Source organism: Oryzias melastigma, linkage group LG19 (assembly GCF_002922805.2).
Source record: "Oryzias melastigma strain HK-1 linkage group LG19, ASM292280v2, whole genome shotgun sequence".
Lineage (NCBI taxonomy): Eukaryota > Metazoa > Chordata > Actinopteri > Beloniformes > Adrianichthyidae > Oryzias > Oryzias melastigma.
Genome location: NC_050530.1, coordinates 483788 through 511050, shown reverse-complemented (window position 1 = coordinate 511050; position 27263 = coordinate 483788). Strand labels below are relative to the sequence as shown.

The 27263-nt window shown below is 43.8% G+C and overlaps 1 protein-coding gene across 6 annotated transcripts; it reads left to right on the top strand.

Moving 5' to 3' along the window:
- Positions 1 to 458: 458 nt before the first annotated feature.
- On the top strand, positions 459 to 27263 carry ep300a (E1A binding protein p300 a). Of its 6 annotated transcripts, none has more exons than XM_024284495.2 (32): positions 459 to 1102; positions 2897 to 3564; positions 7520 to 7699; positions 7843 to 8179; positions 8809 to 8928; positions 9054 to 9275; positions 9371 to 9473; positions 9550 to 9675; positions 9828 to 9945; positions 10100 to 10241; positions 11296 to 11370; positions 11488 to 11573; positions 11677 to 11826; positions 13036 to 13512; positions 13589 to 13988; positions 14073 to 14191; positions 14399 to 14462; positions 15402 to 15577; positions 15714 to 15802; positions 16818 to 16928; positions 17719 to 17775; positions 17858 to 17935; positions 18016 to 18083; positions 18392 to 18542; positions 19809 to 19955; positions 20034 to 20147; positions 20536 to 20701; positions 20773 to 20940; positions 21018 to 21179; positions 22419 to 22700; positions 22779 to 24784; positions 24965 to 27263. In XM_024284495.2, the coding sequence occupies exons 1-32, from the start codon at positions 1009 to 1011 to the stop codon at positions 25629 to 25631; spliced, it is 7923 nt and encodes a 2640-aa protein (XP_024140263.1). In that variant the 5' UTR covers positions 459 to 1008; the 3' UTR covers positions 25632 to 27263. The 6 variants fall into 6 exon arrangements, with proteins under 6 accessions (XP_024140263.1, XP_036072949.1, XP_024140259.1 ...); XM_036217056.1 differs by having other exon boundaries at positions 22779 to 24793; XM_024284491.2 differs by having other exon boundaries at positions 8809 to 8922; positions 22779 to 27263.

Genomic DNA, 27263 nt, shown 5'->3' with positions numbered 1-27263 from the left:
AATGCTGCAAGAATTAGATTAAAGATTATTGTCATTACACATACATAGGTAACAAAACGCAGTTTAACCAGAGAGCAACAGGCAGTAAGTGCAGAATATAAACATATAATAAATACAAGTTAGATATGCATACAGATATGAGATTGAAAGGACAATACAGCAATTATGTGCTGATTATAAGCATTTACTTGCATAAAAAACACAATTTTCATTTAAGTAAATGAACAGTTTAATACTAAATACAATTTTAGGGACTTTTGCATTTTTTTAAATCAACTCCACTTTTATGACAAAGTCTTTGCAGTTTCCCCACATGCTCCACATCTGGATTTAAATTTAAACTTGCATTTTACTATTAAAGGATTTAATGAATATTTTGCACTAATTTGTAATTTTGATTTAAAACTATAACAATATTTTCATATTTCTTTAAATCTTCTGGAACTGCCTGCTGTGTGCATGCAGAGTCCCTGAAGTTTCCTCGGATCTCTGTGACAGACATCGGCGTGTTCGGCTCAGTTTTCCCCGCGTGCATCCCCGCATCCTCAGCCGCGCGAGCCTCTCTCCGCGCGACGTTCTCCTCATCCCGACTCCGCTGGAAAGGGAGGCTGAAATGACGGATGCGAGCATGGAGGCGAAACCCGGGGACGCGGCGTTCGAGTCGAAGCACGGACTTTAAGTTTATTGGGAGGGGGGGTCAAAGATTGTCTCCATCTTTACTTTTTACCGACCCCCTCCACCACCACCTCCTCCTCCGCTGGCAGAAATTTATAAAGAACAAAAAATCCGACGAGGGAGGGAGGGGAGGGGGGTTGATATACGCCGAGGCTGAAATCGAGAGGCGAACCCAGGGAAAGAGGAGTAATTTCTACACGGGACTTTCCCCCTCTTAGTACCCCAAGAGGAGGGGGAAAAGTGGCAGTATTGGAAACGAAGAGGAATGGTCATCTAGGAGCGTAAAAACGTCTGCAACTGTGGATACTTTATATATTTTTATTTCGAAAAAATATGGCCGAGAACGTTCTGGACTCTGGCCCGCCTTCAGCCAAGAGGCCTAAACTCTCCTCTCCGGCACTTTCCGTCTCAGCCAGCGATGGAAATGGTGAGTTTTGCCCCCATGTTCTCGCTCGTCGTGGTTTCGTTGGTGGTTTTTGACGTTTTCGGCCGTTTATCTGCTCGAAGCGGGCGAAAGGCGCGGGATTACGCCTCTGTTTTTGTCGTAGCTCGCCACGGTTAGCATGCTAGCCGTGTGTCGGACGTGACGAAGGGCTAGCCAGCTAGCTCGCATGCTAACAGCCATTTTAGCCGGAGGTAGCCGTCCTAGCCGTGGGACTACCTGCTTCAGAACTGACGGTCCCGAGCACAAAACCACCCCAGTCCAGTTCATTACACCGTCCACGTCAAGTTAAATACCTATAAAGTTTCTGTTTGCTCACAGGTTGATGTTATTATCATTCATGTTCAAATAAACGTATTAAAAATACAAGTTTTAAAGCCTCTCAGCGTGTAGATCTCGTCTAGCTTCGCTCGAACTCCTGCGAGTTTTGGAAGGCTGGAATTAGGCCTAACTGTTCCAGTGATTGTTAATTTATATAATCAATTATTGGCATGTTTTTCCCTACTTTGGAATTCGGGTTGATTTATGGTTATGAAAAGCAGCTGGAATGAAGGCCTGAGAGGGAAAAGCGGAGCGTGCATAGCGCCATGCACTACCACATTTGACAATTCCACTTGATCATTTCTCAATTTGGTTGAATTTTTAGCTTAGCAGCACGTTTTCACCCACATAACAGATAAATCTGAAAAACTACGCACCTGTTCCACTTGTGTTTGCAACGTTATTGCTGTCAAGGATGAAATTAACGAGCAAAGATGCAATTTATTATTTTTATATGTCAAAAAAGCACAATAATAAATAACATTTGGTGTACAAATGTTAATATATTTCTGAGAAAACTATAATTTTGCTTTACATTGTCAAATTAATTGTAGGTAAAACAAGAAAACCTGTCCAAACTGAGGGATGCGATTCAAAGTGTAAATGACCGTGCAACTCGTTCACTTCATTAAAACCGACTTAAACATTTGTTTGATGCAAATATCTTATGACAAATGTTCTGATGATTGAAACACGGCAAATATGTTTGATCCTCCACCATCACGTCAGAACATTTTAGTTTCTGAGCTTAAAAATAATGAATTTATGGAGTAGAAACTGGAGTCACATTCAAGGAATGGGCTCTAATCGCTGTTAAAGTTTCTATGGTTACATCTTTATCAATTTCTCCACAATAAACTCGCTGCCGGGTTTTGGGTTTTACTAGTCGTGGAGTCTGCGCATGCTGCAGGGGTGTGTTTGTTTGCATTCACGTCTGCATCCACCTACACATGTTTTGTAAATCACCTCTAGTTTTGCGGTTATGATTGATTGAATGTTATTCACTTTTTGTTTGGACAATTGGTCATACTCCTCTAAGCGCGCTTTTGCATTTTCGCTCAGTCATGTTGAGAAATGGAGGATTAATTTGTTTTAACGTGACGCTAGTTTGTTGTCCTGCAGCTTTTTTTAATCCTGAAAAGTTAAAGTCCCATTAGCTGTCACACACTTCCCACGGCGTTGCACGCCATTAGGGGCTCGGAGTCCACGATGGCGGGCAAAGAATTGGCCATGAACCCTGCAATCAACCGGTTCGCAAAGAAGACCTGACAGAAGAAATTCAGAATGTTAAAGTCAAAGTTAAAGTCCCATTAGCCGTCACACACTTGGGTGAAATTTGTTCTCCACATTTAAACCCTCCCCTGTGGGAGCGGTGAGCTGCAGGCACAGCTGCTCTCAGGAACTGTTTGGTGGGTTTTTTTCAATTATTAATTTTTAAAAACCTTTTTTCTGTTTCAGATTTCGGCTCGCTGTTTGACTTGGAGCATGACCTCCCAGACGAGCTCATCAGCTCTCATGAACCAGGTCTGGTCAACGGCGGGGACCTCAACCAGCTCCACACCAGTCTGGGAGGAGGAGCTCAGGGCTTGGGTCCTGCCGGGGGGAACGGAGGGCCAGGCGGACTTGGCGTCGGGCTCGGCTCTGGCGGAGGCCAAGACGCAGTGGCCAAGCATAAACAACTGTCGGAGCTTTTGCGATCCGGAGCCCCTGGCTCAAATCAACAAGGGCATCAGGGAGCCATGGGCAGCCCGGGAGGTCCCACCGGCATGGGACAACACTTGGCCAACATGAAGGCGTCGCCGGGTCAAGCGCCTCAGCAGATGATGAGCCAAGGGCAGCAGCACCTTTCTCCTCAGCAACAGGCCAACATGATGCAGCAGAACGCCGCCGCTGGAATGATGAGTAACATGAATAGGGCTATGATGGGAGCGCAGCAGAAAGCCAATAATGTACAGCAGCAGCAGCAAGGCATGATGGGGAACCAGGTGATAAATGGCTCTCCCAGGATGGGCTTTGGTAATCAGGGAATGCCTGGCAGCAGCAACCTGTTGGCTGAGACTCTCCAGCAGCAAGGAGCCGGAGGGCAGACCACGATGAGAGGCCAGCAACCTGGAGCAATGAACAAGGTAGGAAGAAGTCCTGTATTCCAGTTGATCTGTAACTTTTATAGTTTGAAGTGTTTCGCTCTGAAGAGGGGAGGCCGAAAAGCAAACAGGGAAATTGAAAGAAGAGATTCCTGTTTGTGATCAGTGTTATCGTATTCATTCTAAGAATGTATTGATTACTCAGACATTGACAACTGGAAGATTAAAGTCTCAATAGGTTTTTTTGAGCATTCTCAATTAAAAGGTATTCTTTTTAACTAAAAATATAAACTATGAACATTATGTTGCAAAGGTTTTGTGGCATCAATGCAAGACTTCATTAAAAAAGGGGAACATTTACTTATTTATCATTACTGGAAGAGTAAAGTAATTTGGTTTCCATCGGACCTTTTTATTTTTGCAGGTTATTGTCTCAGATGTTTTTTTAAGACTTGAGTTGCATCAAGTTGTCTTAAACTTCTGAATTTATGCCTTTTGGTTTAAAAATTATCAGCCAAAAGTCATATTTTTAACTTCAAAAATGCATTTAAATTTGTAATAGTAAAGCCATAAATTTAAATAGCAAAATAGTGACTCATTGTATAAATTTCAGACTTTTTTTCCCTCCACACTTCTTTATGATCGGTTGTATATGAAAGAAAATAATTAATTTTGTTTCCTATTGATCCACTTCAACAATTATAAGCAATCGTTTCACATTTATATTTAAAAAAGTACATAAAAAAATATCCACTAGAAATATGTGTCTGTATTTAAAAGTTAATGGCAATCAACATTTTTTTTTCTCAAAAGGAGAACATTTTGAGGCTAAATATCAGTTTGGTTGAAGGAGTTTTTGGGATCTTCTCTTTGATTTGTCGTTTTGTTAGACGACTCCAAATGTTAATTCTATGGAGCAACAGCCGTGTTCTCTAGAGACTGCTGCTTTAGCATGACAGCTTCTGATTCTAGTCTTTTATTATGCTCTTGTGAATTGAAAGGGTGACATGTCGTCAGGTGATGTGAGAGTATTCCTCGTCTTCACTGCGACTGGCTGAACTGCTCCATGTTAGCTCGCTCCTCCACATCGATAAGACCTTAACTTTAGTCTCTCTGCTCTCCATCTGATCCATGTTTGGTCCTTTAAAACATGCCTATAGATAGTTTACAACCATTTTTTGGGATTGATAAGAAAATTAGATTTAATTGTGAGCAAATTCAACTTAAGCTATGAGTTACTAGAAGACAAGCTGACCAGAATATCAGAACAAACAAACCAGTGAACCTTTTTGTGATATCCACATTTTTGATTTTGGTCAAACAGATTTTTTTGTTCAATAACTGATTCGTATATACTTGAAGTGGAAGAATACTTTTCATTAATACAGGAATATGGAAAGTTTAAAAAGAGAGCACAGATATAATAATAATAAGAGTGGCATTTAAATTGTAGTTGGTAACATATTAAGAATTTAATGTTGCAAAAACAATATCTTGTCGTTTTTTAGAGTTGAGTAAAACATCTATAAAACAGCCCACGTACCAAATGTATAATATGTTATCTCATTAAGATAGAACAGGGTCCCCAAACTACGGCCCGCGGGCCGGATCCGGCCCTCCTCCACATTTGGCCCGGGCCCCCAAACTGTTTTGACTAAATTAGACATTTTTTTCAGTTTTTTAGGCTAATTTGACATCTAGCTAATATTTCAGCTACATGCTAGCTGTTTTGGCCAATTTAGGCTTTTTTTTTTCTTCATTTTTTTTGGCTATTTTGGAGTTTAGCTAATATTTCTGCTACATATCAGCTGTTTTAGATAATTTATGCTTTTTTCAGTTTTTTAGGCTAATTTAGAGTTTAGCTAATATTTCAGCTACATGCTAGCTGTTTTGGCTAATTTAGAATTTTTGGAGGTTTCTTTTTTTGGCAAATTTGTCACTTCACTAATATTTTAGTTGGCTATGAGCTTCGGCGTTTTCAGCTATCAGCTTCAGTGTTTTTAGCTATCAATTTAAGCATCTTCAGCTATTAATCTATCGCAGGTAATGCTCTATATCTAGTTTTTAAAATGTTTTAGTTGTATTTTTTTCTTTGAAGATGACATAAATGAGTTATTTAAAATTTGGCAATGCGTGGCTTTCTGGAAAACCATAAATGTTTATGTTTATGCCGTGATTTTAACACTTTTTCTGTTAGCCTACAAATGTACCCACCCCCCCCATCACAGAAGAAACAGTTATGTGGCCCTCACAAGACAAAGTTTGGGGATCCCTGATTTAGATTCAGATTCAGTGAAAGTCAGTGAAAGACTGAAAAAGTCGTCATCCAATCATCTACAGAATCCTTTTTAACAGTCTACAGACAGAAACATTTTGGATTGTTGTGTCTAGAAATGACACATTACAAAGAGTTCAAATGATACTGTTCAATCATACAAGTATTTAAAAGTGATGAACTAGACAAACATTCAGATTCTTATGGACGAAGGTGAATTGCACATTGGACATGAACAATAGGAAAATGTCACAAGACCATCACGCAGCTCCACAGTTTTATGGAGCGAAAGTGAAAAACTACTGAAAAGGTTGTAAAGAGAGCGCAAGAAAAGCTGACTGTTTACTAGGAAATGTATACAAATGTTCGCTCAAAAATGGACTGAATTTATCTAATTATTTGTACATTTTAAAGGAAAAAACATCAAACACAACTGTGTTTTTGTTGTTTTTCTCCAGCTCAATCAAACTGAAAAAGTTAACATCTTTTTAGTGTCTTTACCATTGAAAAGTAGAAACTGTAATGATGTGAATATCCAGTGCATGGAGTGACACAATGTTCTGTGAAAGTGCAGCAGCATCAGCTCCGCTCTGAACCTCCTCAAGAGGAATCTGGAGCGGTCATCACTTTAGGACTTACTTATTTCATACCGTTCAGCTACTGGTTGAAGATAAATAAGTGTTCATATTTATTAGGTTTTTACTGGACACTGGATAGTCCCGCTGTAGTTAGTCTTTTAGGGGTTAGAAAATAAAGAGTGAATTCGGACAAAATTAAGGTTTTTCCTTAAACATTACTCAGCTCACATTAAAAGGGATTTCCTACAAACTCAAAAAGTTTCCAACAACAAAATACGTAAACTATGGTTTCCAGCCAATCAGTGCCGTGTCTCTGGTAGAGAAAACTTTAGCTACAATATCAGTAGAAATCTTTGTTCATGAGCAGATCTTTGATTTCAATTGACTCATTTTTCCACAAAGGTTTGAACTTTAGTTTTAACAGAAGTGACCGCGTGAAAAAGTGCTGTGATGGTTTTACAGCCTTAAAACATTGATAATCCTGCTTTGTGGATTCATCGAGGAACCACTGCTAGTCAAAACTATAGGTGAAATGTGGCCCTTAAGTGATTGAAAGCAACCATTATTTGTCAACAACATTTAAAGAGTTGATCATCAATAAACTGGGTAGTTCGATCTGTCCCATAGAGTTCTTTTTGTGTTATGATGACATGCAGAGTAACTATTTTCCTGTTTTTGGGAATATTCTTTCTGACCCGTTTGGTTCATTTTGGGCAGGTATTAATCATATATCTGGTGCATTTAAAAACCAAAGAACTGTTTGATTGGGACATTTGGTCTCCATTCATCGAAGTTTTAATTCATGTGGACCAAAGAGTGAAAGTGAACCATAAGAAATTAAAATATGTGGGAATTAAGCCTTTTTAGGGAGGAAAAAAACAGCAAATCATAGAGAAAATCTGAAAAAGTTTGGTAAATAAACAGTGCATTAAAGAAGTGAAGACAGACAGACTTTTAATTTGTCTGCTCCTTTTATTTTCTTAATTTGATCTTGTCTCAAAGTTGCCACCAAATAAGCAGTTTTTGGTACGGCGTGATCTTTTCCAATTCTGCTTTTTCCCCAAATTTTTTTTTCAAGGCATGTTTTTACCTCCATTGTTCTTATCACTTTGTCCTTTTTTGTTTTGCAATTTTCTTCTGCCAGATGGGGATGATGGGTAATCCAGGCGGCCCTTTTGGGGGTCCGTACGGAGGTCAGGGAAATCAAGCTCTCGGAGCTGCAGGGCTGGGCCCTCAACTCCCGAACAAGGGCCCCATGGCCAACAGCCTAGCCCAGTTTAATGTGGACAAGAAGAGCCAGCCCATGCAGGGAATGGGAGCCATGGTGAGAGCTGACACCTCCATGCTTGCTGCACTTTAGTCCATTTAACACCATCCTCCCCCTATATATTTATTTTCTTTTTATCTTGTGTCTCATCTCTTTGTTTTTCTCTTATTCTCTTTTCTATTCCCCCTGTTCATTTAAAGGGCATCCAGCCTTCACAGACAGGTGTGGTCCTGCCAGGAGGTCCTTCAGGTGCTGTGGGGGCCGCCCAGGGGATGGTACCCAGCGCCCAGGCGGGTCTGGTGGGGCCCGGCGCTCAAGCCTCTGCCGCGTCTGCCGCAGCGGGAGCGCCACCGACCGCTGACCCCGAAAAGCGCAAACTCATCCAGCAGCAACTGGTGCTCCTGCTTCACGCACACAAGTGCCAGCGGCGGGAGCAGGCCAACGGAGAGGTCCGGCAGTGCAACCTGCCCCACTGCCGGACCATGAAGAATGTCCTGAACCACATGACGCACTGCCAGGCCGGCAAGTCCTGTCAGGGTAAGACAGCTGGAGGTTTCACAACCGAATCTTCAACATTTCTTTATAAAGACTTGTTTATGATATGATTTGATTTAGGAAATTATGCTTTAATATGAGAGAAAGTGTTCATGTTAGTTTTCTCTATGGGCGTGCTGCGGGCGAGAGGTCCGTACAGATTTTTTCCTTTTTCTTATACTCTTCAAATTAGTGCTGCCACAAGCGATTATTTTAATAGTCGACTGATCACTGATTATTTTTTCTTTACATCTTTACGTCCACGTTATGCCTGACCCGATTAGTCGGATAATCGGAGAAAATAATCTGTGATTAGTCGACTATTAAAATATTAGTTTGTGGCAGCTCTAATTAAAACTGAAACAGAACCAACAAAGCAAATAATCTGTACTCAAATAGACAATTTTTTATTTTTCTAGATTTATTTAAAATAAAATCTTAATTTTTGCCTCAAAAAATTAGATTGAAATTTTGCTTCCTCGCTGTCAAAAAACCTGAAAAAATGAGTCATTTTTATATGTAATCTTATTAAAGTTTGTTTTTGATGAAATGAGGCTGATCTATGTTGCTTTCTTTAATGATTTTATGTTTGTTCTCCCCATTTTCCTTTGTTTGTTCCTGTTGCACCACAGTGGCACACTGTGCTTCTTCAAGACAAATCATCTCCCACTGGAAGAACTGCACCAGACACGACTGTCCGGTCTGCCTGCCGCTGAAGAACGCCGGGGACAAGAGGAACCCGCAGTGTGAGTGTCTGTATCCGACCAAAACCATGCGCTTTATAAAACTTCTCACATTTTTCATTACCGAGCTGGATTTAAACCAGTCACATCATAAGAATATAAAATTCTCATTTATTTTCTTCTTCCGTCCTCAGCTCTTCTCGGGGCGGCCGCTGCAGGACTGGGAAGCTCTCTCGGCGCCGTACCCGGCGCCCAGCCAAGCACTCCCAACCTCAACCCCCCCAGCCAGATCGACCCCAGCTCTATAGAGAGAGCCTACGCCGCTCTGGGCCTCACCTACCAGGGGAACCAGATCCAGACTCAGAGCAGCCAGCCCAACCAGGGCCCGGCTGGCATGAGGCCTCTGAATCCAATCGGTAATCCTACAAACGGAGGGTGTTTCCGTGTCTTTCTGCAACAGTTGTGGGGTCAGTTTGTGGCGACTGTAATCACACACCGTTTCTGTGGGTAGGTGCGAATCCTATGGGGGTCAACGGAGGTGTGGGCACCCCCCCTCAGAGTCAGGCAAACCTCCTGCAGGACACTATGATGCATCTCAATGTGAACAGCCAAAGGTGAGCTAGTGTTCCGTTCACATTCTTCTGCAAATTTCTGCTTATTCAGAGTCATGAAAAACTGTTTTTGTTTTAGTCTGATGAACGACGCCGGGGGGGTCGGTTCGATGCCCACGGCAGCCCCTCCCTCTGCCACAGGCATCAGGAAAAGCTGGCACGAGGACATCACCCAGGACCTACGAAACCACTTAGTGCACAAGCTGTACGTAGCAAATTACCTTGTTTATCCTCCTAACGAAGATGCAGTTTGGTCATTAAAAACAGTTTACTTTAAATCTATATTCACAGCTTTACCAGCTGCAGCTCTTCCTGTCCTTCCTCTCATTTTTTTCCTCTTTGCTTGTAAACCCACAGCGTCCAGGCCATCTTCCCGACTCCAGATCCTGCTGCGCTCAAGGACCGTCGAATGGAGAACTTGGTGGCCTATGCCCGAAAGGTGGAAGGAGACATGTACGAGTCCGCCAACAGCAGAGTAAGCTCTTCCCTTTTTTTGTTTTCCTACACAATTCTGCTGAGAAACTTTAAGTAACAACATACCTCAGAGTCAGTTTGAGTCAGGAAGGGAAACTTCTCCTAAAATCCCTGCAAATATTCATAGTTTAAGTTTGTTTTTGTTCCATCTGCAGGCCGAATACTATCACCTCCTGGCAGAGAAGATCTACAAGATTCAGAAGGAGTTGGAGGAGAAGAGGAGGACCCGAATGCAAAAGCAGGTTCTGGGTATTGGACCTGCTGGCATGGGTCAACCTCCAGGTGGTCTTCCTCCAAGTGAGTCGGATTTAATGAGCTGAAATTATTCTGGGCTTTGAAAAAATGCTGGTCACACAAAACTGTTACTAAAATTGTTCCAATTTCTTCTCATTTGCTGGTAAAGAAATGTGTTTTTGTTATAGTTTTAGTCTAACTATACATAGATAATATCGTCAGCGTATTTAAATGACTAAAATGTATCATGTTTGCAGACGACACCACTTTTTTCTGTATGGGTGATAATATAAAACAAATGAAAGAGATCATTTTAATAGAGATTTTAAAAAAATAATTTAAATGAATTATCATTAAATTGTGAAAAATCATATTTCAGAATATTTAGCTGTAGAGATATGAATATTTCTATTGAAGTTGATGATATTACAATAAAAAGATGAACAGAAATTTAGTTTATGGCTGTTAATGTTGATAATCTTTCCTGGAATTTTCATATTTAACTATATTAAAGCAAACATTTCAAAAACAATTGCTGTGCTGTATACCAAAAAATGTACTGACCTGTTGTTTTAAAACAAACAAAAGATTACATTTTTTTGCCACAAAAAAAGTTATAAAATTAATCTATAATTGGTAAAATGAAAAAACATTTGATAAGAGAAATAATTACAATTTAAAAGGACATATAGTGTTCAAGAAACTTAAAATAAAGATGTGTGTTTAGTGCAGATTAATGGATTATCTTCAGCCACAAGTTAAAAAGGAAAAATTCAAAAAAATGTTATTAAAAAAAATGTATAAAATGAATTTTAGATAATATAACCAATTGTTGGTTATTTTGTCAATTTTTAATTTGTTTAAACCAAGGAATCCACATTTTCTTAGTGTTTGATGTTCTTTAGAGAGAAGAAAAAGTGGACCTGGCCTTATTTATTAAGTTAAAGTGTCAAAAAATAAAACATTTTCTTCTTTCTGTTCCCCTTTTTTCAAGGTTTTTGTGTTGAAATGTCTTGTTTTTGTATTTGTTTTGCAGGAATGAATGAATGCAGAGTTATCTAATGTATCGGTGTGACATATTTAAGAAGCTCAATCTCTGTATTTTTCTTTTTCTCAGACGGTCCTCTGCCTGACCCATCAATGGTGAGACCACCTGGTCCAGGTCAGATGGTAAACCGGATGCAGGGTCCAGGTAAACAATCTGCAGAGATTCATTCTTGTTTTGTTTTCCTGTGGGGCTTTATGAACATTTACCTCCCACACCACATGTTTGCACATAAATACTTCAACTTTTCTTTTATTTTGGAAGGTATGAATCAATTCAATCAGATTGGGATGCCGCCCATGAGCCAGAGGTCCACTCCTCCTCTCCCCATGGGAGCGCCTGGCAACCAGGTCAGTACAAATGGACAGATTTACCCATAATGCTTCATTTTGTCAGATTAAGACATTACGGGTCTCATAAACGTTACAAACCTTTGTGAAAATGTACCTGTAGATGGGAATTGGTGGTCCAAGAGTGGGTCAACCCAATGTCAACCAGCTTCAGAACCAGTACCTGACCCAGGGGCAGTTCACCGGCTCAGGTCCAGTTGGATCAGGTCAGCCTGGAATGGCCCCACCTGGAGGACCAGGAGGCATGGCGCAGGTAAGAGCATTTTATTCTGATATTCCAGATGAGTGGAAATACAAATGAAACGGCTAAAAAAAGGAGATGGAGAACAATGACAGGAGTCGGAGAAGATGGATACAGAAAAAAACAGGCAGAATAGAACAAGACTTCTTAGAGCACAAACAAATGATAAATCAGGATCCAATCATGGTGGATCTGTGATTAAAGGGTGTCTGTTCTCAGAAAAAGGAAAGTTCTCCAGACTTCTCGCTGATAGCTTGTTTTGAAAACTCTCTCCACTAATCATTCTTGGAGGTTTAAGGAACAGATCATCAGGCTGACCAATCAGACGTGGTGAACGTCTTCACTTCCTGGTGCCGACATGACTCGCAGGTCCAACTAAAATAGCAGCTCAGGATCATGTTTAACTGTGTTGCTGTAGTCAAACTTCATAAAAATGCATAAAATAATAAAACTTAAAGACGCGAGTCTGTTCAGCTTCAGTGCTACTGTTAGCACTACATCTCCCAGGATGCATCGGGGTAAAGTGTCAGGCTGCTGCTAACTCTCATGAAGCACAACAAACAAAAACATGGAACAAATTCAACTTCAGACTTTTAGCACTTTTGACAAATTTTAAGTTTTAATAAAAGTAAGAAGAAACAGGATTATTGATAAGTGGCCAATAGACAAATTTAAGGTAAATCGAAAATAATTTATCAATCAAAAAAACATTTTTTTTTTGTTAGTTACATTTTTTATTTAGACAAAAAAAGCTTGAATTAGAATGAACATAATGTTTGTCCTTTTTGTGTAAAATTTGTATGTGATTATTTTAAAATTGCAGTTGCTTTGGCATAAACAAAATAATTTTCAATAAATAAATCAATACTAGATTTTTTTGTGCAGTTGCTTGAAATTGCATTGTAAAAACAGGAGGAAAAACAACTACCCAACAAATCTTCAACTAATTTAGGTGGAAATTATTATCGGCAACTATCACAACTTTGAGGACAAACGTCTTTTTGTGCTTCCATTATTACAATTAAATGCATGTGAGATTGTGCAGAGACTGTCATCAATGCAGTTTCTATTTTTTTTACACATATGGTTGTCGATGTGCTGCAGGGTTTTTGTCGAGGAAAAAGTGTCGAATCAGAAAAGGCTGAAAACTCTGATTTAGATCATGTGTTTCAAACTTGTAAATTCGTGTTTTTGAAGCCACACCCCTTTGTCTGTCCTCAGCCCCCCATGGGAACTCCTCCATCCCTCTCAGTGCCCAGTCCTCTGGCACAGCCCGGTTCAGTGGGCGGTCCGGGTGGGGTGTCGGCGGTGGGACCTATGGGTCCCCACAGTGTGGGCGGTGGAGGCCCCGCCTCTGCCTCGTCAGTCACGTCATCGAACACGAACCAGCAGCCCAACTCCATCCCTCATTTGGGGGCCATGCGCGGCAGCTCCCCCTCCCCTGCACACAGCCGCTCCCCCACCCCCCACCAAACGCCTCCGAGGTTAGCGGGATCCCAAACGCCGCAGCCACACACCCCCGGAGCGCCGCAGCTGGCGCCGCCCTTATCTCTGCCGCAGAATCAGCTTGGGCAGGGTCCCGGCTCCAACAAGCCCCTCCAGCAGCAGCACATGGGTGCGGCTGGTTCAACCACGCCCTCCCACCCGGGAATGGCCGCCAGCTCCACGCCTCACGGTGGACAGCTTCCACGCACTCCGGTCAGGGTCCTCGCCGTTCATTCAATGTTACTTTTGCAGCTGATGATTAAAACTTTCCCCATAAATGTGTCTTCAGTTGTCCCAGAAAGGCTCGTTTCCAGCAGAGAACCAGGCGCTGACCCCGGCGTCCGTCAGCAGTCTGGACACCTCGTCCCAGCAGCCGCAGTCAGATGCTTCAGCCACCAACCTGGAGCCCAAGATGGAGGTCAAGCATCAAGACGAAGACGAGGAGAGCGACGTGGGCAGCTGCTCCAAAGGAGGCAAACTCAGCAACCACAAGACGGAGGAGAAACCCATAAAGTCCGAGTTTAAGAAGGAGGAGTGTTCTGGGGAGGGAGGGAAGGGAACTCCGACTGATGCGTCCGCAGCGTCAGCGGTAAAGATGGAGGACAGGAAGCCGCCCGTGAAGATGGAGGTGAAGGAGGAGGAGGAGACATCGGAGGCAGCTACTCCTCAAGCCCCGGCAAAAAAGAAGAGTAAGTGGAGCATCTTACAAGATAAATATGTCAAACAACTGTCCCCAAATCTCATTATTTTCTCTTTAACTTTTGTTTTCAAAGTCTTCAAACCAGAAGAGCTTCGTCAGGCTCTGATGCCCACGCTCGAGTCTCTGTACAGACAAGACCCGGAGTCTCTGCCCTTCAGGATGCCTGTGGACCCTCAGCTGCTCTGCATACCTGTGAGTTCATCTCTGTTGCAGATTAGCACTCCTGGTTTATCCCACGCCACGAATACCAGAATCACTCAGAGAACCGGCTCAACCCAGAATGGAGATTCATGTTTCATCATTTACTAGAAATTATTGTCACGCATTTTATTTATGTATTTTGTTATCATTTACTGCTTTATTCCTGGAGTATCTCTAATCCTCGCTGTGATGTTTCAGGACTACTTTGACATTGTGAAGAACCCGATGGACCTTTCAACTATCAAGAGAAAACTCGACACAGGTTTGAGTTTAGCTGCTGCACAAAATTACAAACATGTTTGAATGACAGAGTATCTGGGAAAAAACTTGAATCTTTGTACAAGTAAAAACACTAAATACTAGTCTTTATACTTGTAGAAGACTCATTACAAGACTAAATACTTGTACAAGTATAAAGACTAAGTATTAGTACTTTTGTACCAGCATAAAAACAAAATATTAGTACCTTTGTCCAAGTATAAAGCTTAAATACAAGACAAATCACTTACACCAATTGTATATGTATAAAGACTCAATACAAGACTAAATACTTGTACAAGTATAAAGACTAAGTACTAGTCCGTTTGTAAAAATATACAGATTAAATACTGTTATACAAGTATAAAGACTAAATATTAGTACTTTTTGTAATAGTTTAAAAACTAAATTTTAGTACTTTTACACAAATATGCCGATTAAATACTGTTATACAAGTATACAGACTAAATACTAGTCCTTTTGTAAAAAAATATACAGATTAAATACTGTTATACAAGTATAAGACTAAATATTGGTACTTTTGTAAGGATTTAAAAACTAAATATTAGTACTTTTGTACAAATATACAGGTTAAATGCTTATATGAGTAAAAAGACTACTTTTGTGAAAATATACAGATTAAATACTGTTATAAAAGTATAAAGTATATAAATTTTTGTAATAGTATAAAGATGTAATTCTAGTACATTTCTACAAGTACATAGAATAAAGAAAAGGATAAATATTAGTAAAAAGGTTAAGAATCAAAACCAAATTAAAATACAAATATTTTTTCAATAAATGTGGAAAAAAAACGAACTAATATGTATGTTCATGACAAACTGAATTCAGATCTAAATATGAGACATTACTCTATTTTTAAAGTGTTGTTTCACATAAAAGAACTTCCTTTCTCACGTCCTTTGCTCTGGGTTTGGTTCAGGTCAGTACCAGGATCCCTGGCAGTACGTTGATGACATCTGGCTGATGTTCAACAACGCCTGGCTGTACAATCGGAAAACATCCAGAGTCTACAAGTACTGCTCCAAGCTGGCGGAAGTGTTCGAGCAGGAGATCGACCCTGTGATGCAGAGCCTCGGATACTGCTGTGGGAGGAAGGTGAGGCGGTTTGGTCCTCCTGTTACACCTGTTGACAGGTGGAGAACAGAAGAATGTTTCCCCTAACAGTCGTGTTGATGCTCCTGATTGAAGGTGAAGATCATGACCTTGATTTCTCCTCGTTCTCTTTTGTCAGCTGGAGTTTTCTCCTCAGACGTTGTGCTGCTACGGAAAGCAGCTCTGCACTATTCCCAGAGACGCCGTTTACTTCAGCTATCAGAACAGGTATGAGGGGTTATTAAGGAATGGGCGGGTTTAAAGGATTTTTTTTTTATCCTTTTATTCCATCCAACCTTCATGTTGTTTTAAAGCCATTTTAACAGTCAGTCCTGTCACGTATTATTCTACTTTTTCATAAATCTTAGTGTGACTCGCTGCTTTACTCTGGTGTCATCATGAACATCCCGCACGGGCGGTCCAGCTTCATACCTGAAGTTTGTTCAAATCAAGCAGAGAGGCTCCCAGAGTGCAATTCAATTCAATTCAATTTTATTTATATAGCCCAATATCACAAATTCAATTTGCCTCATTGGGCTTCATGCCTGTAGTTTTTACAGATGCACAGATGGAGTCATAAAATATGCACAATAGGTAAAAACTAAACAGACTATAAAGAACGGTCATCCCTGTCCTTAGACCCTCCCTCGCGGTAAGGAAAAACTCCTAAAAAAAACCTGAGTCAGGAAAAAAAGTGCAGTGGTTAAACTGATACTCACTATGTGCCTCTCAAAACCTGCGGTACCGATACAGGTCAACCCCCCCGTATGAGTTCATGGGACGAAGGCTGAATGCAAACATGGACGACATGAAAAGAAGTCTGAGAAAATATCAGATAAAGGTTTTAAGAAGCTAAAGGACGGACTTTAAAATGAGTTAGCATTTATGTCCAGTGTCACACGGTTTGCATGTGTTGCCCCCCCCCATAAAGTCTCTCTGTGCTGTTGTGGTGTCTCGATGCTAACCTGTGCTCTGCCTCGGCTCTCTGCTGTGTTCTGTGTCGACTGTTCGTCTTGTTGTCGTTCCTTTCGCCTCGTCCGTCCTCCATGTTGTTCTGACCCGTCGTTCACCCCCGACGCCTCATCCCCTCACTCCCGAAAACCCCCCGCCGACTGTTGGGATGACGACTCCTCACTGTCCCGCTCTGCTCCTCCCTGCTTGCTCCGCTTGTGGCCCCCCCGCCTTGTCCCATACCGTGTGGTCCCGCTGTCTGTGGTTGACTGTGCTGTGGGGAACGGCGAAGCTCACCGACATTTGGGCTTGTTGCTGACAGGTACCACTTCTGCGAGAAGTGTTTCAACGAGATCCAAGGGGAAAGCGTTTCTCTGGGCGATGACCCCACGCAGCCACAAACGTAAGTATCCGTCCACTCGGGGTTTAGCACCGCCTGTAAGAAGTTACACCAATCTGTGTGTGAAAGCAACACGTTCCCTTTTTAGAGTGTTTGTGATCCTAAATAGAGTTACAGTGGTCACTCATTTATGGTGGAATTTACGTTTTTGCTGAAGATGTTAAAGCAGTTTGCAAAAGGATAAAGTTTCCAACTATAAGAGATAGACCACTGAAGCAATTTGCTTAAACTTCAGAGAAAATTTCCTGAAAAACTCTTCAGAATGGGCTAAGTTAGTCAAAAAAAGCTAGAACTTTGCTAAAATACTAGCTTAACTCCATATTGACTCAAAAAACCTCATTAGATGCTAAATTAGCCAAAACTGTTAGCATGGTGCTAAAATGTTAGCTAAACTGCAAAATTTACTTAAAATTTCAATCATTGCGTAAGTAAAAGTAAAAGGATGAATGTCCTAAAATGCTGAATGTTTTTAATTGCATAAATTAAAAAAAATCGTTTTCAATGGGGTGAGAAATCTCACAATATCAGAAAATAGACAGTTTTTGGTGTTTCAGATTAAAGGGAGCGACTTGAACAGTGTGTTTTTACTGCCTGTATGTTTTTATTAAAGCTGCAGCGTTTTCTTTATTATTTAGAAAAAGCATTTGCACACTGCTCTTTGTTACCATAGTAACGAACAAAGTTAAAAGAACTACCAGTGAAATCCTTTGAGGAGCGACGCATGGATGGAATTTCAACAATTTTTCCTTTAAAACTCAGCTGTGCTTTCATTTTTAAATTTAACTTGTTCTAGATCGATAAACAAGGACCAGTTTGAGAAGAAGAAGAACGACACTCTGGACCCTGAACTGTGAGTGAGGACCTCCTCTGGAGTTCCATCTTTGATGAGACAATCGAGGTTTTGTTTCTGGACTGAGCGTTTTGGTTTTCAGGTTTGTCGAATGCTTGGACTGCGGCCGCAGGATGCATCAGATCTGCGTTTTGCACAACGAAACCATCTGGCCTTCAGGGTGAGCCGCTTCTTCATTCCGGTGGATTTTGTTTGAGGATCATCAGAGCAACATCTGAACTTCTGCTTCGCTTGTTTCAGCTTTGTGTGTGACGCCTGCTTAAAGAAGTCGAATAAGTCAAGAAAAGAGAACAAGTATTCAGCCAAACGTGAGTAACAACCTTCCTGGACCCTTTTTCTGTTCTGCCATTTTTTGTTTTTATTTGTTTTTCCATTTACATTTTGTGCTTTTTAGAAAATAATTTTGAATTTTAGAATTTGCTTAAATGTTTGAAACAACAATCTTGTTTATTTTAATGTCACCAAACTCAGTTTAGGTTGTTGGAAACATGGCGGTTTCACTTTTTAAGTAATAAATGTACAAAAATGGTGTATTTATTCATAGAAGAGTGTAGTTCACCTCACTGGAGGGTTTGTACCGAATGTTAAATGGTTGGTGATTTTTTTTTTCCCACAGGACTTCCTCAGACCAAGTTGGGCTGCTTCCTGGAGACGAGGGTCAACGACTTCCTGAAGCGCCAGTCCCACCCGGAGTCTGGGGAGGTCTTCATCCGAGTGGTGCACGTGTCCGACAAAGTGGTGGAGGTGAAACCAGGCATGAAGTCCAGGTGAGTGACAGCGACGCTCCTCAGAATTTGTAGTGGTTTAGTTTGTTTCTACGTTTTACAGCACAGTTACCATCCGTTTCCTATTCCGTGTCCTAAAAGGGGAAATTAAATAAAAATAAAGCAGTGAACTGCAGGTGCCCCACCCCCATTTTAACTTGCTCTCATTGGCTGTTACCACTCTGGTGAAAGCTGCAAAAATACAACACTTTTTTCAAAATGGTGGCTTTTCAGTTGGTTTCTCTCCATAGCAACCATTTTATTTTTTGGTCGTCTTGGGCTGACGGACAGATCAGTGTAACTTTTAGAAGAATCTGCCAAAGTACATTTTTGGATTTCCTTAGCAACTGCGGTATTTTGTTAACCACGCCCACATATCGTATGATATATCATTTTGTTCAGCTTGAGCCAGGGATTCAATTCATGTATCAAATGTTCATAATATTATGGAAAAAAATGTGCAAGCAATAAAAAAAGCAACTTTTTCTAGCTTGCCACGCTAACAGTGTTCAAAATCTACAAAATTTAAAACCAACAGTTTTCCCAAGTAGTTTCCCAATGATGCCTAAGAAGTTAGATTCAAGTAACTTTGATGAAATTTGTAGAAGGAACTAAAGATGATTTTTTTATTTTAATTTTAGATAGTGGCCTCTTCCTTAGGTCAAGGGTCAACAAAATTTCTGTTGTGGTTGTAGACTTGAGCTGGTGGCAAATTTGAATTTTTTATTTTTTTTCCTGTATTGTGTGAAAATTGCCAAATTTGCCAAAAATTGCCAAATTGCCAAAATGCTTTAAGTTGTGTAGCCATCCCATAATAATTTAAAAATTTCCTTAGGATACAGGTGTGTTTTGGTTCTGTTTCTTTATTTTTGAAATAATAGGAGAGAAGGGATTTTGGCATCATTCCTTTGAACGTTTCTCCTGCTGTGACATCATCATTTTTTTCCCCTCAAAATTCATCTTCACCGGGTTCTGAGTGTGTGAATTTTGGTGAATTTTTGAGTGGTGGTGGGGGTGAAGTTTTTGCTCAAAGGTGCAGTAAGAAAGAAGAATTGTGGAAAATATCCGGTCCTTGCAGGACATCATGAATTAAACTAACTAGCAGCTGTATTTTTCTCTTTTAAATGAACATAAATGTACATCTCGTTTATACGTAGTGTAAAAATAAAAGTCTTTGTCTAAAAGTGGCCAGATTCTCCAAAAATATTGGCTCTTATCTGTTGTAAGAGATTAAGTTTTGGTTTCAGAACGTCTCTGGTTTCCTTCCAGGTTTGTGGACAGCGGCGAGATGTCTGAGTCGTTCCCGTACAGAACAAAAGCCCTGTTTGCGTTCGAGGACATCGATGGAGCCGACGTTTGCTTCTTCGGGATGCATGTGCAGGAGTACGGCTCAGACTGCCCCCAACCCAACCAGAGGTTCATATCCTCATGTTTCTGTGGACATTCTTAAGTTTGTTTTGTTTTTTCACAAATGTTTTCCTCTTCTCTCCTCAGGCGAGTTTACATTTCCTACCTGGACAGCGTTCACTTCTTCCGCCCGCGCAGCCTGAGAACGGCTGTTTACCATGAAATCCTCATCGGCTACCTGGAGTATGTGAAGAAACTGGGGTAAGAGCTTTAGTGGAGAGAGTCAGGGCTGCTACGGACCATTATTTTAATAGCCAACTTATCGGGTCAGCATGGTTCTGAAATATTAGCTAAATTCCAAAACAGCCTAAAAATGCTAAAAAACCTAAATTAGCCAAAACAGCTAGCATGTAGCTGAAATATTAGCTAAACTCCAAGTTTGCCTGAAAATCTTAATAAATTCCAAAATAGTCCAAGAATCTAGCAGAATGTCATTATACTTTCAACTTTACTACACTCTGACTCCATATAATATAAAGTAATTGACTTTGAAATTAATCGTTGACTATTTTAATAGTCGATTAGTCGACTAATCGTGGCGGAGTTCAATCTCCTGGATGTATTGATTCACTCCTCCTCCTCCTCACAGTTACACCACTGGTCACATCTGGGCGTGTCCTCCGAGCGAGGGCGACGACTACATCTTCCACTGCCACCCGATGGACCAGAAGATCCCAAAGCCCAAACGCCTGCAGGAGTGGTACAAGAAGATGTTGGACAAAGCGGTGGCAGAGAGGATAGTTCACGACTACAAGGTCAGAACCCACTTCCTGTTTGAGTTTATGGGAGTGGATTATGTCACCCTAACGTTATCGTGTCTGAACAGGACATCTTCAAGCAGGCGACCGAGGATCGCCTAACCAGTGCCAAGGAACTGCCTTACTTTGAGGGCGACTTCTGGCCCAACGTGCTGGAGGAGAGCATTAAAGAGCTGGAGCAGGAGGAAGAGGAGAGGAAAAGGGAGGAGAACAGCACCTCCAATGAGAGCATCGACGTAAGATCCATCGGTCTGCTCGCTGGTTTACCCGTTTCCAGACTGTTTCAGCTTCATGCTCAGCCTTTATGTTGCAGGACACAAAAGGCGACAGCAAAAACGCAAAGAAGAAGAACAACAAAAAGACCAGCAAGAACAAGAGCAGCCTGAGCCGAGCCAACAAGAAGAAGCCGGGGATGCCCAACGTCTCCAACGACCTGTCGCAGAAACTCTACGCCACCATGGAGAAGCACAAAGAGGTACGACCGCCACAAACCGATCGCCACTCGCCTCTGAAGCAGAACAGGAAGTAGTTGTTGTCACTGGTTAGAGCTGATGAGGCTGAGCAGAGAAACATCTTTAAAGTCCAGCTGAGGACCAGAATCCAGTGAGAACGTGACCCGTTCAGACTGTTCTGATTAGGATTTAATATAATCTGAAAGATCAGCAACAGACCTGCAGACAGGAAGTGAATAGAAAATAGAATAGAAAGCCTTTATTGTCACTATACATAGTATAAGGAAATTCAGGAACAGTTCACTTTAACAAATAAATAAATAGAAAAACATATCCAAAAACATGTTCCATATCTACTCTATCGTACCAAAGACTCTAAAAATGAGACCCAATGCCTCCCTTCTTGACACTCAACATTAAGGGCTTTGATTGGGGGGTTGAACCAACAACTGCAGCTCACCGCTCCCCCAGGAGTGGGGTCAAATGTGGAGAACAAATTTAACAAACCTAGGTGTGTGACAGCCAAAAGGACTTGCTAGAATCAAGTAAAAATGTGCAAGTATCAGGTAACCTATGGTTTAAAATGGACTTTTGGAAAGAAACTGTCTTATTTTGTATCCTAGTTTTCAAAATAAAAAGATAATCCTGGATGTTAAGATACGTTCACACCGAATCCTCACAAAGTCGGTGGACTAACGTGATCAGAAGTCCTGCAGAAGTCCTTTCGTGCCACAGTGTTGTGTTGTTTCCAGAGTTCGAAGTATCTAATCTTTGGTCAAGAACAATCAGGAACTCAGTGATGATGTCATAAGTGGGTGGAGTCTAAAACCTACATGGAGGAGAATCTGATCATTCTCCTCCTGGAGTTTGATATTTTATCTCATTTGTTTGGAGACATTAATACAAAGATTGTCTATTTATTCTTATTTTTTCCCCATCAAACTGGGTCACAGAAAGACAGAAGTACCGCTGAAAGCGTCCATCATTCAGAGAGCTCCTGCAGTACATGGTGAAGCTCACCGTACTGCGAGTCTCTGAATGATCTCATGAACCCAGACATGGAGACGTGATTAATGATGCGTTTGTAGAACTCTTCAAAGTAAATCAACCTGATCTCTCTCTCAGAAAAAGGAGTGTTTCAGAGCTGCAGGTCGCAGGTTTACTGATTGTTTTCATCGGCGAGTTAAACTGCGAGTAGATCTAAAGTGAAAACAAGGAACTGATGCTGAGGTTCCTTTTACATTCTGGATTTCTTCTTTCAGGTGTTCTTTGTGATTCGGCTGATTGCGGGGCCCATGGCCAATTCTTTGCCCCCCATTGTGGACCCCGACCCCCTGATGGCGTGTGACCTCATGGACGGCCGGGACGCCTTCCTGACGCTGGCCCGGGACAAACACCTGGAGTTCAGCTCACTGCGGCGGGCCATGTGGAGCTCCACCTGCATGCTGGTGGAGCTGCACAACCAGAGCCAGGACCGCTTCGTCTACACCTGCAACGAGTGCAAGCACCACGTGGAGACCCGCTTCCACTGCACCGTCTGCGAGGTGAGCCCCGCCCTCCAAGCACTCTATTTTAAGTTTTTGCGCTTTTGTCCTAACTGTCCCCTTCTCCGCCCGTCGCAGGACTACGACCTCTGCATCACCTGCTACAACACCAAGGGCCACGAACACAAGATGGAGAAGCTCGGCCTCGGCCTGGACGACGAGAGCAACAACCAGGCGGCCGCCACCACCCAGAGCCCCGAGTACTCGCGGCGCCTCAGCATCCAGCGCTGCATCCAGTCCCTCGTCCATGCCTGCCAGTGCCGCAACGCCAACTGCTCGCTGCCGTCCTGCCAGAAGATGAAGCGCGTCGTCCAGCACACCAAGGGCTGCAAGAGGAAAACCAACGGCGGGTGTCCCATCTGCAAGCAGCTCATCGCCCTGTGCTGCTACCACGCCAAGCACTGTCAGGAGAACAAGTGCCCCGTCCCGTTCTGCCTGAACATTAAGCATAAGCTGCGGCAGCAGCAGCTGCAGCACCGCCTGCAGCAGGCGCAGATGCTGCGCAGGAGGATGGCCAGCATGCAGAGGGTCGGGCAGCCCCCGCCAGGAAGTGTGCCCGGGGGCAACGGCCTGCCCTCTCCTGGAGGAAGTAACGGCCCGCCCACTGGCCCCGCCACCCCCACGTCTGCCGGGACACAGCCTCCAACCCCCCAGACGCCCGGCCAAACCAACATGCCCATGATGCCTCAGCAGCAGGGGGCGGGGCTAAGCGGAATGGGAACGCCAGGGCAACAGCAGGTTCAGATGGGTGCAATGCCCCCCCAGCACCACCTCAATCAATTCCCGTCGGGTGGAGGGGGAGTAATGAACTGTCCTCAGCAGCAGATGGTTCCTCAGCTGCAGCAGCACCCCCCCAACGTGCAGCAGCACGCCGGGGGTCTGCCCCCCTACAACCCCCGACCCTCTGGAGTCTCTCCTCTCCACCAGACGCTAGGGAAGCCCAACCTAGGTGCTGCCACCCCTCCCCAGCAGATACCCGGCCAGGGTCAGGGGTCCATGCCTGTGCAAGGTCAGCAGCAGGGCCCCCCCCTCGCCGCTGTCGAAACTGCACTGAAAATCCAGCGTCTGGCAGAGACGCAGCGGCAACAGGCGCAGATCCGGGGCATGGGCGCCGGGGGCATCATGTCCCCCCACCACCAGAACAGCCAGGGTCAGATGGGGATGCCCCCTATGGGTGCACAGGTCATGCCCCCCCAGGGACAGGGAGTTGTGGGAAGGAGCGTCATGGACGCGCAGCAGCAGGGAATGTTGGCAGGGATGCAGCAGGGGGGCCCCCAGTCACAGCTAGCCCCCCAGGTTCAGCAACTTCAGCAAGTCGGTTGTGGACAAGCAGGTAACCAGCAGTGGGGGCCTGTGGGGTCCAACATGCCCCCCCAGCCCAGACCGGGCCTCATGGTGGCGCCAGCGGGGGCGCAGCAGCAGCCGATGAACCAGCAGCAGCCCCCGCCAGGAAACCGTGGGATGATGCAGATCATGGGCGTCGGGGGCGACCCCGCGTCGGGGAACCTGCCACAGGCGGCTCTGCAGGAGCTCCTGCGGACGCTGCGCTCCCCCAGCTCCCCCATGCAGCAGCAGCAGGTCCTGAACATCCTCCGCTCCAACCCCACCCTCATGGCGGCCTTCATCCGGCAGAGAGCCGCCAGGTACCAGGGGGGTCAAGGCGGCCCCGGGGGCCCTCAGCAAGGACCTCCAGGGGGCGTGAGGTTCCCAGGAGCTGCTGGAGGGCTGCCCGGAGGACCCGGAGCCAACCAGCTCGGTAGTTTGGACGGACAGCAGCAAGTGAACCAAACGGGTCAGCCTGGGATGATGGCTCAGGGCGGAGTCTCGGAGGGGAGCATGCCCACCATGGCGCAGCTACAGCAGCTGCAGCAGCAACAGCAGCAGCAGCAGCAGCAGCAGCGTCCAATGATGCCGGGGAATCTGCAGCAGCAGCAGCAGATGGCTGCGCAGCTTCAACAGCAGGGGGCGCTGCAAGGGCAGCAAGGAAACATGGCCAACATGAACCCGCAGTTCAGAGAGATGCTGATGCGCAGACAGCTGCAGCAGATGGGCAACCATGCGCAGTTCCAGCAGCAGCAGCAGCAGCAGCAGCAAGGCCAGCAAAGCTTCATGCAGCCGGGGCAGGGACAGGGACCCTCCTCCCAGCCCCAGCAGGCGGGAGTCCAACAGCAGCTGCAGCAAGGACTGGCGCAGGGGGGCCAGCAGCAGGGGTACTCCCACGTCGCTGCAGCCCTGCAGCAGAGGATCCAGCACCAGATGCAGCTGCAGCAGCAGCAGCAGCAGCAGCAGCAAAGTCAGATGGGGGGGCACCAGGGGCAAGAGGTCGGGCCTAACGGGGGCCCTCCACTCCAGCCTGGACAAGGTACACCAGGGCAACAGCAGGGCGGGGCTGGCGGGGCCCCCCAGGGCATGCTTCCCCAGAACATTCACCAGAGGCTTCTGCAGCAGCCCCACCTAGGAGGGGGCTCCCCCGCCCAGCACAGCAGCCCCATGAGCCCCCAACAGCAGATGGCCCAATCGCCCCACCCCCATCTCCAGGCGGGGTCGCTCAGCAGCCAGGTCAGGTCCCCGCAGCCCTCCCCTCGACCGCAGTCGCAGCCCCCGCACTCCAGTCCCTCCCCCCGCATGCAGCCCTCCCAGACGCACCCCTCCCCCCACCGCATCTCCCCGCAGACCCAGACCGGGTCCCCCCACCCGGGTCACATGAACCAACACCACCCCAGTATGGCCCCGCCCCCTCAACAGCAGGGGGCGGGGGGCGGTTCAGTGGAGAACAGCCAGTTTGGCTCGGATCAGAACCTCATGTCCCAGCTGAGCGGGATGGCGGCGATGCAGGGGGGGCCGTCGGACTTAATGGGAGTAAACAACAACAACAACACAAACAACAGCAGCCAGGACATGGGGCCCAACATGAACCACAACCTAATGTAGCCTTGAGCGCGCCCGGTCCCGCCGCTCCGGCGCCGCATTCAACCGCAATAAAACAGACACGACTTCCCGGGTCTTTGGGGTTCTAGAAGACTTTTTTATTTAAATATTTTTGTGACGTTTGAAACGAACTTCCTTCCTATGGGAGATGCCACATTAATCTTAGAAGTCAATAAATTAAAACAATGGTAAGTTATTGCTGTTAATATATATATATCTATATATTTTTGCCAATCGTGTACAAAGAACCAGAAGGGGGCGGAGTTTCAGGCGACGATGTTTCTTCCTGGAGTAAATGACGATATTTTTGGGGAGTGAGAATTTTTGTCTTTTTATGAAGATTTTTAGGATTTCTCATGTGGACAGAAGTTAAAGTGAGTTGACGTGATGTTTTATTATTATTTTTTATATATATATATAAATATATATATATATTGTTTTTGCTCTTTGACCCCCCTCCCCCGTCATGATTGTATCTATTTTGCAGAGTACGTTTATTTCTGTATTTCGTGTCCTCTGGATGGTAAAAACTAGCATCTACATATCTTCCGTTGCAGGAATCTTTGTACAGTTTCCAGACTTTTTGACAGCAGATATAAATATATATTTATTGTTTGAAGGTGTGTGCGTGTTGGCGGCTGTTTTTGGTTTTCCCGGCGCCGGGAGGCGGGGTTTACGGGTTTGAATCAAACCTGGACGGTGTTTTGGGGTCTGTTGACCTCTGACCTCCCGGGCCGTTTTGTACATACGTTCTTCCCAACCCGCGGCGACGTGGACGCGCTCCTGAATGCCTCACAGACTTCAATGTACAAATTCCCAATCAAACTTTCGTGAAGTGGAACGCCGTGTACAGACTCGGATCTTTGCTGTATGTGTTCAACAGATCTACTGTACAGTATTTCCTTTTTTTTTTTGTAACTTGTACAGTTTTGGGGTGTCGAAGGTCACAAGCACCAATGCGCCTTTTTTTCTGTGTATTTTTCACGAGCTTTTACAGAAACGTTCCCACCCGGACCGCCGAGGTTGGAATCCTTTAGCTTTTTTTTTGTTGTTTTTTTCCCGCCGGGTGGGAGGAGGGAACACATCAGAACCAGGCTGCAATATATCTTGAGACTTATTTTATAAGAAATTACAGGAAAAAAAAACTCAACTGTCTTTTATATATAGATATATTATTTAATTTTATTTTTTTGGAAATAAAACTTGAAGCTAAAGGAATTATTGGAGAAAAGGTTTTGCCGGTTGGGCCTGGGGTAGGCGGTGGAACCCATCCTTTTGATGAGATGTTTTATGTACATGAATATAGTAAACATCACTGTACAAACCGATTTGATAAATTGTTTTATGAATATAGTAAACATCACTGTACAAACCGATGGCAACTGAACAAAGTTTTTCTTTTTGTTCCTAATAAGACTGGAAATGATATTTAAATATTTGTTTAGTATTCAAATGAAAACCCTGACCACTTTTTATTTTTTCCTCGTTAACAATTTCGGTGCTTAATGAGAGAAAGCAGATCTAACTGTTTTTCTTTTAGGTTCTTTTTTAAGTTATTTTGGTGGTCTGATTTTCTTTTTCTTTTTCTGCCATAAATTAATTGTACTATAATAAAGTATGTTTGTACCATTGGAA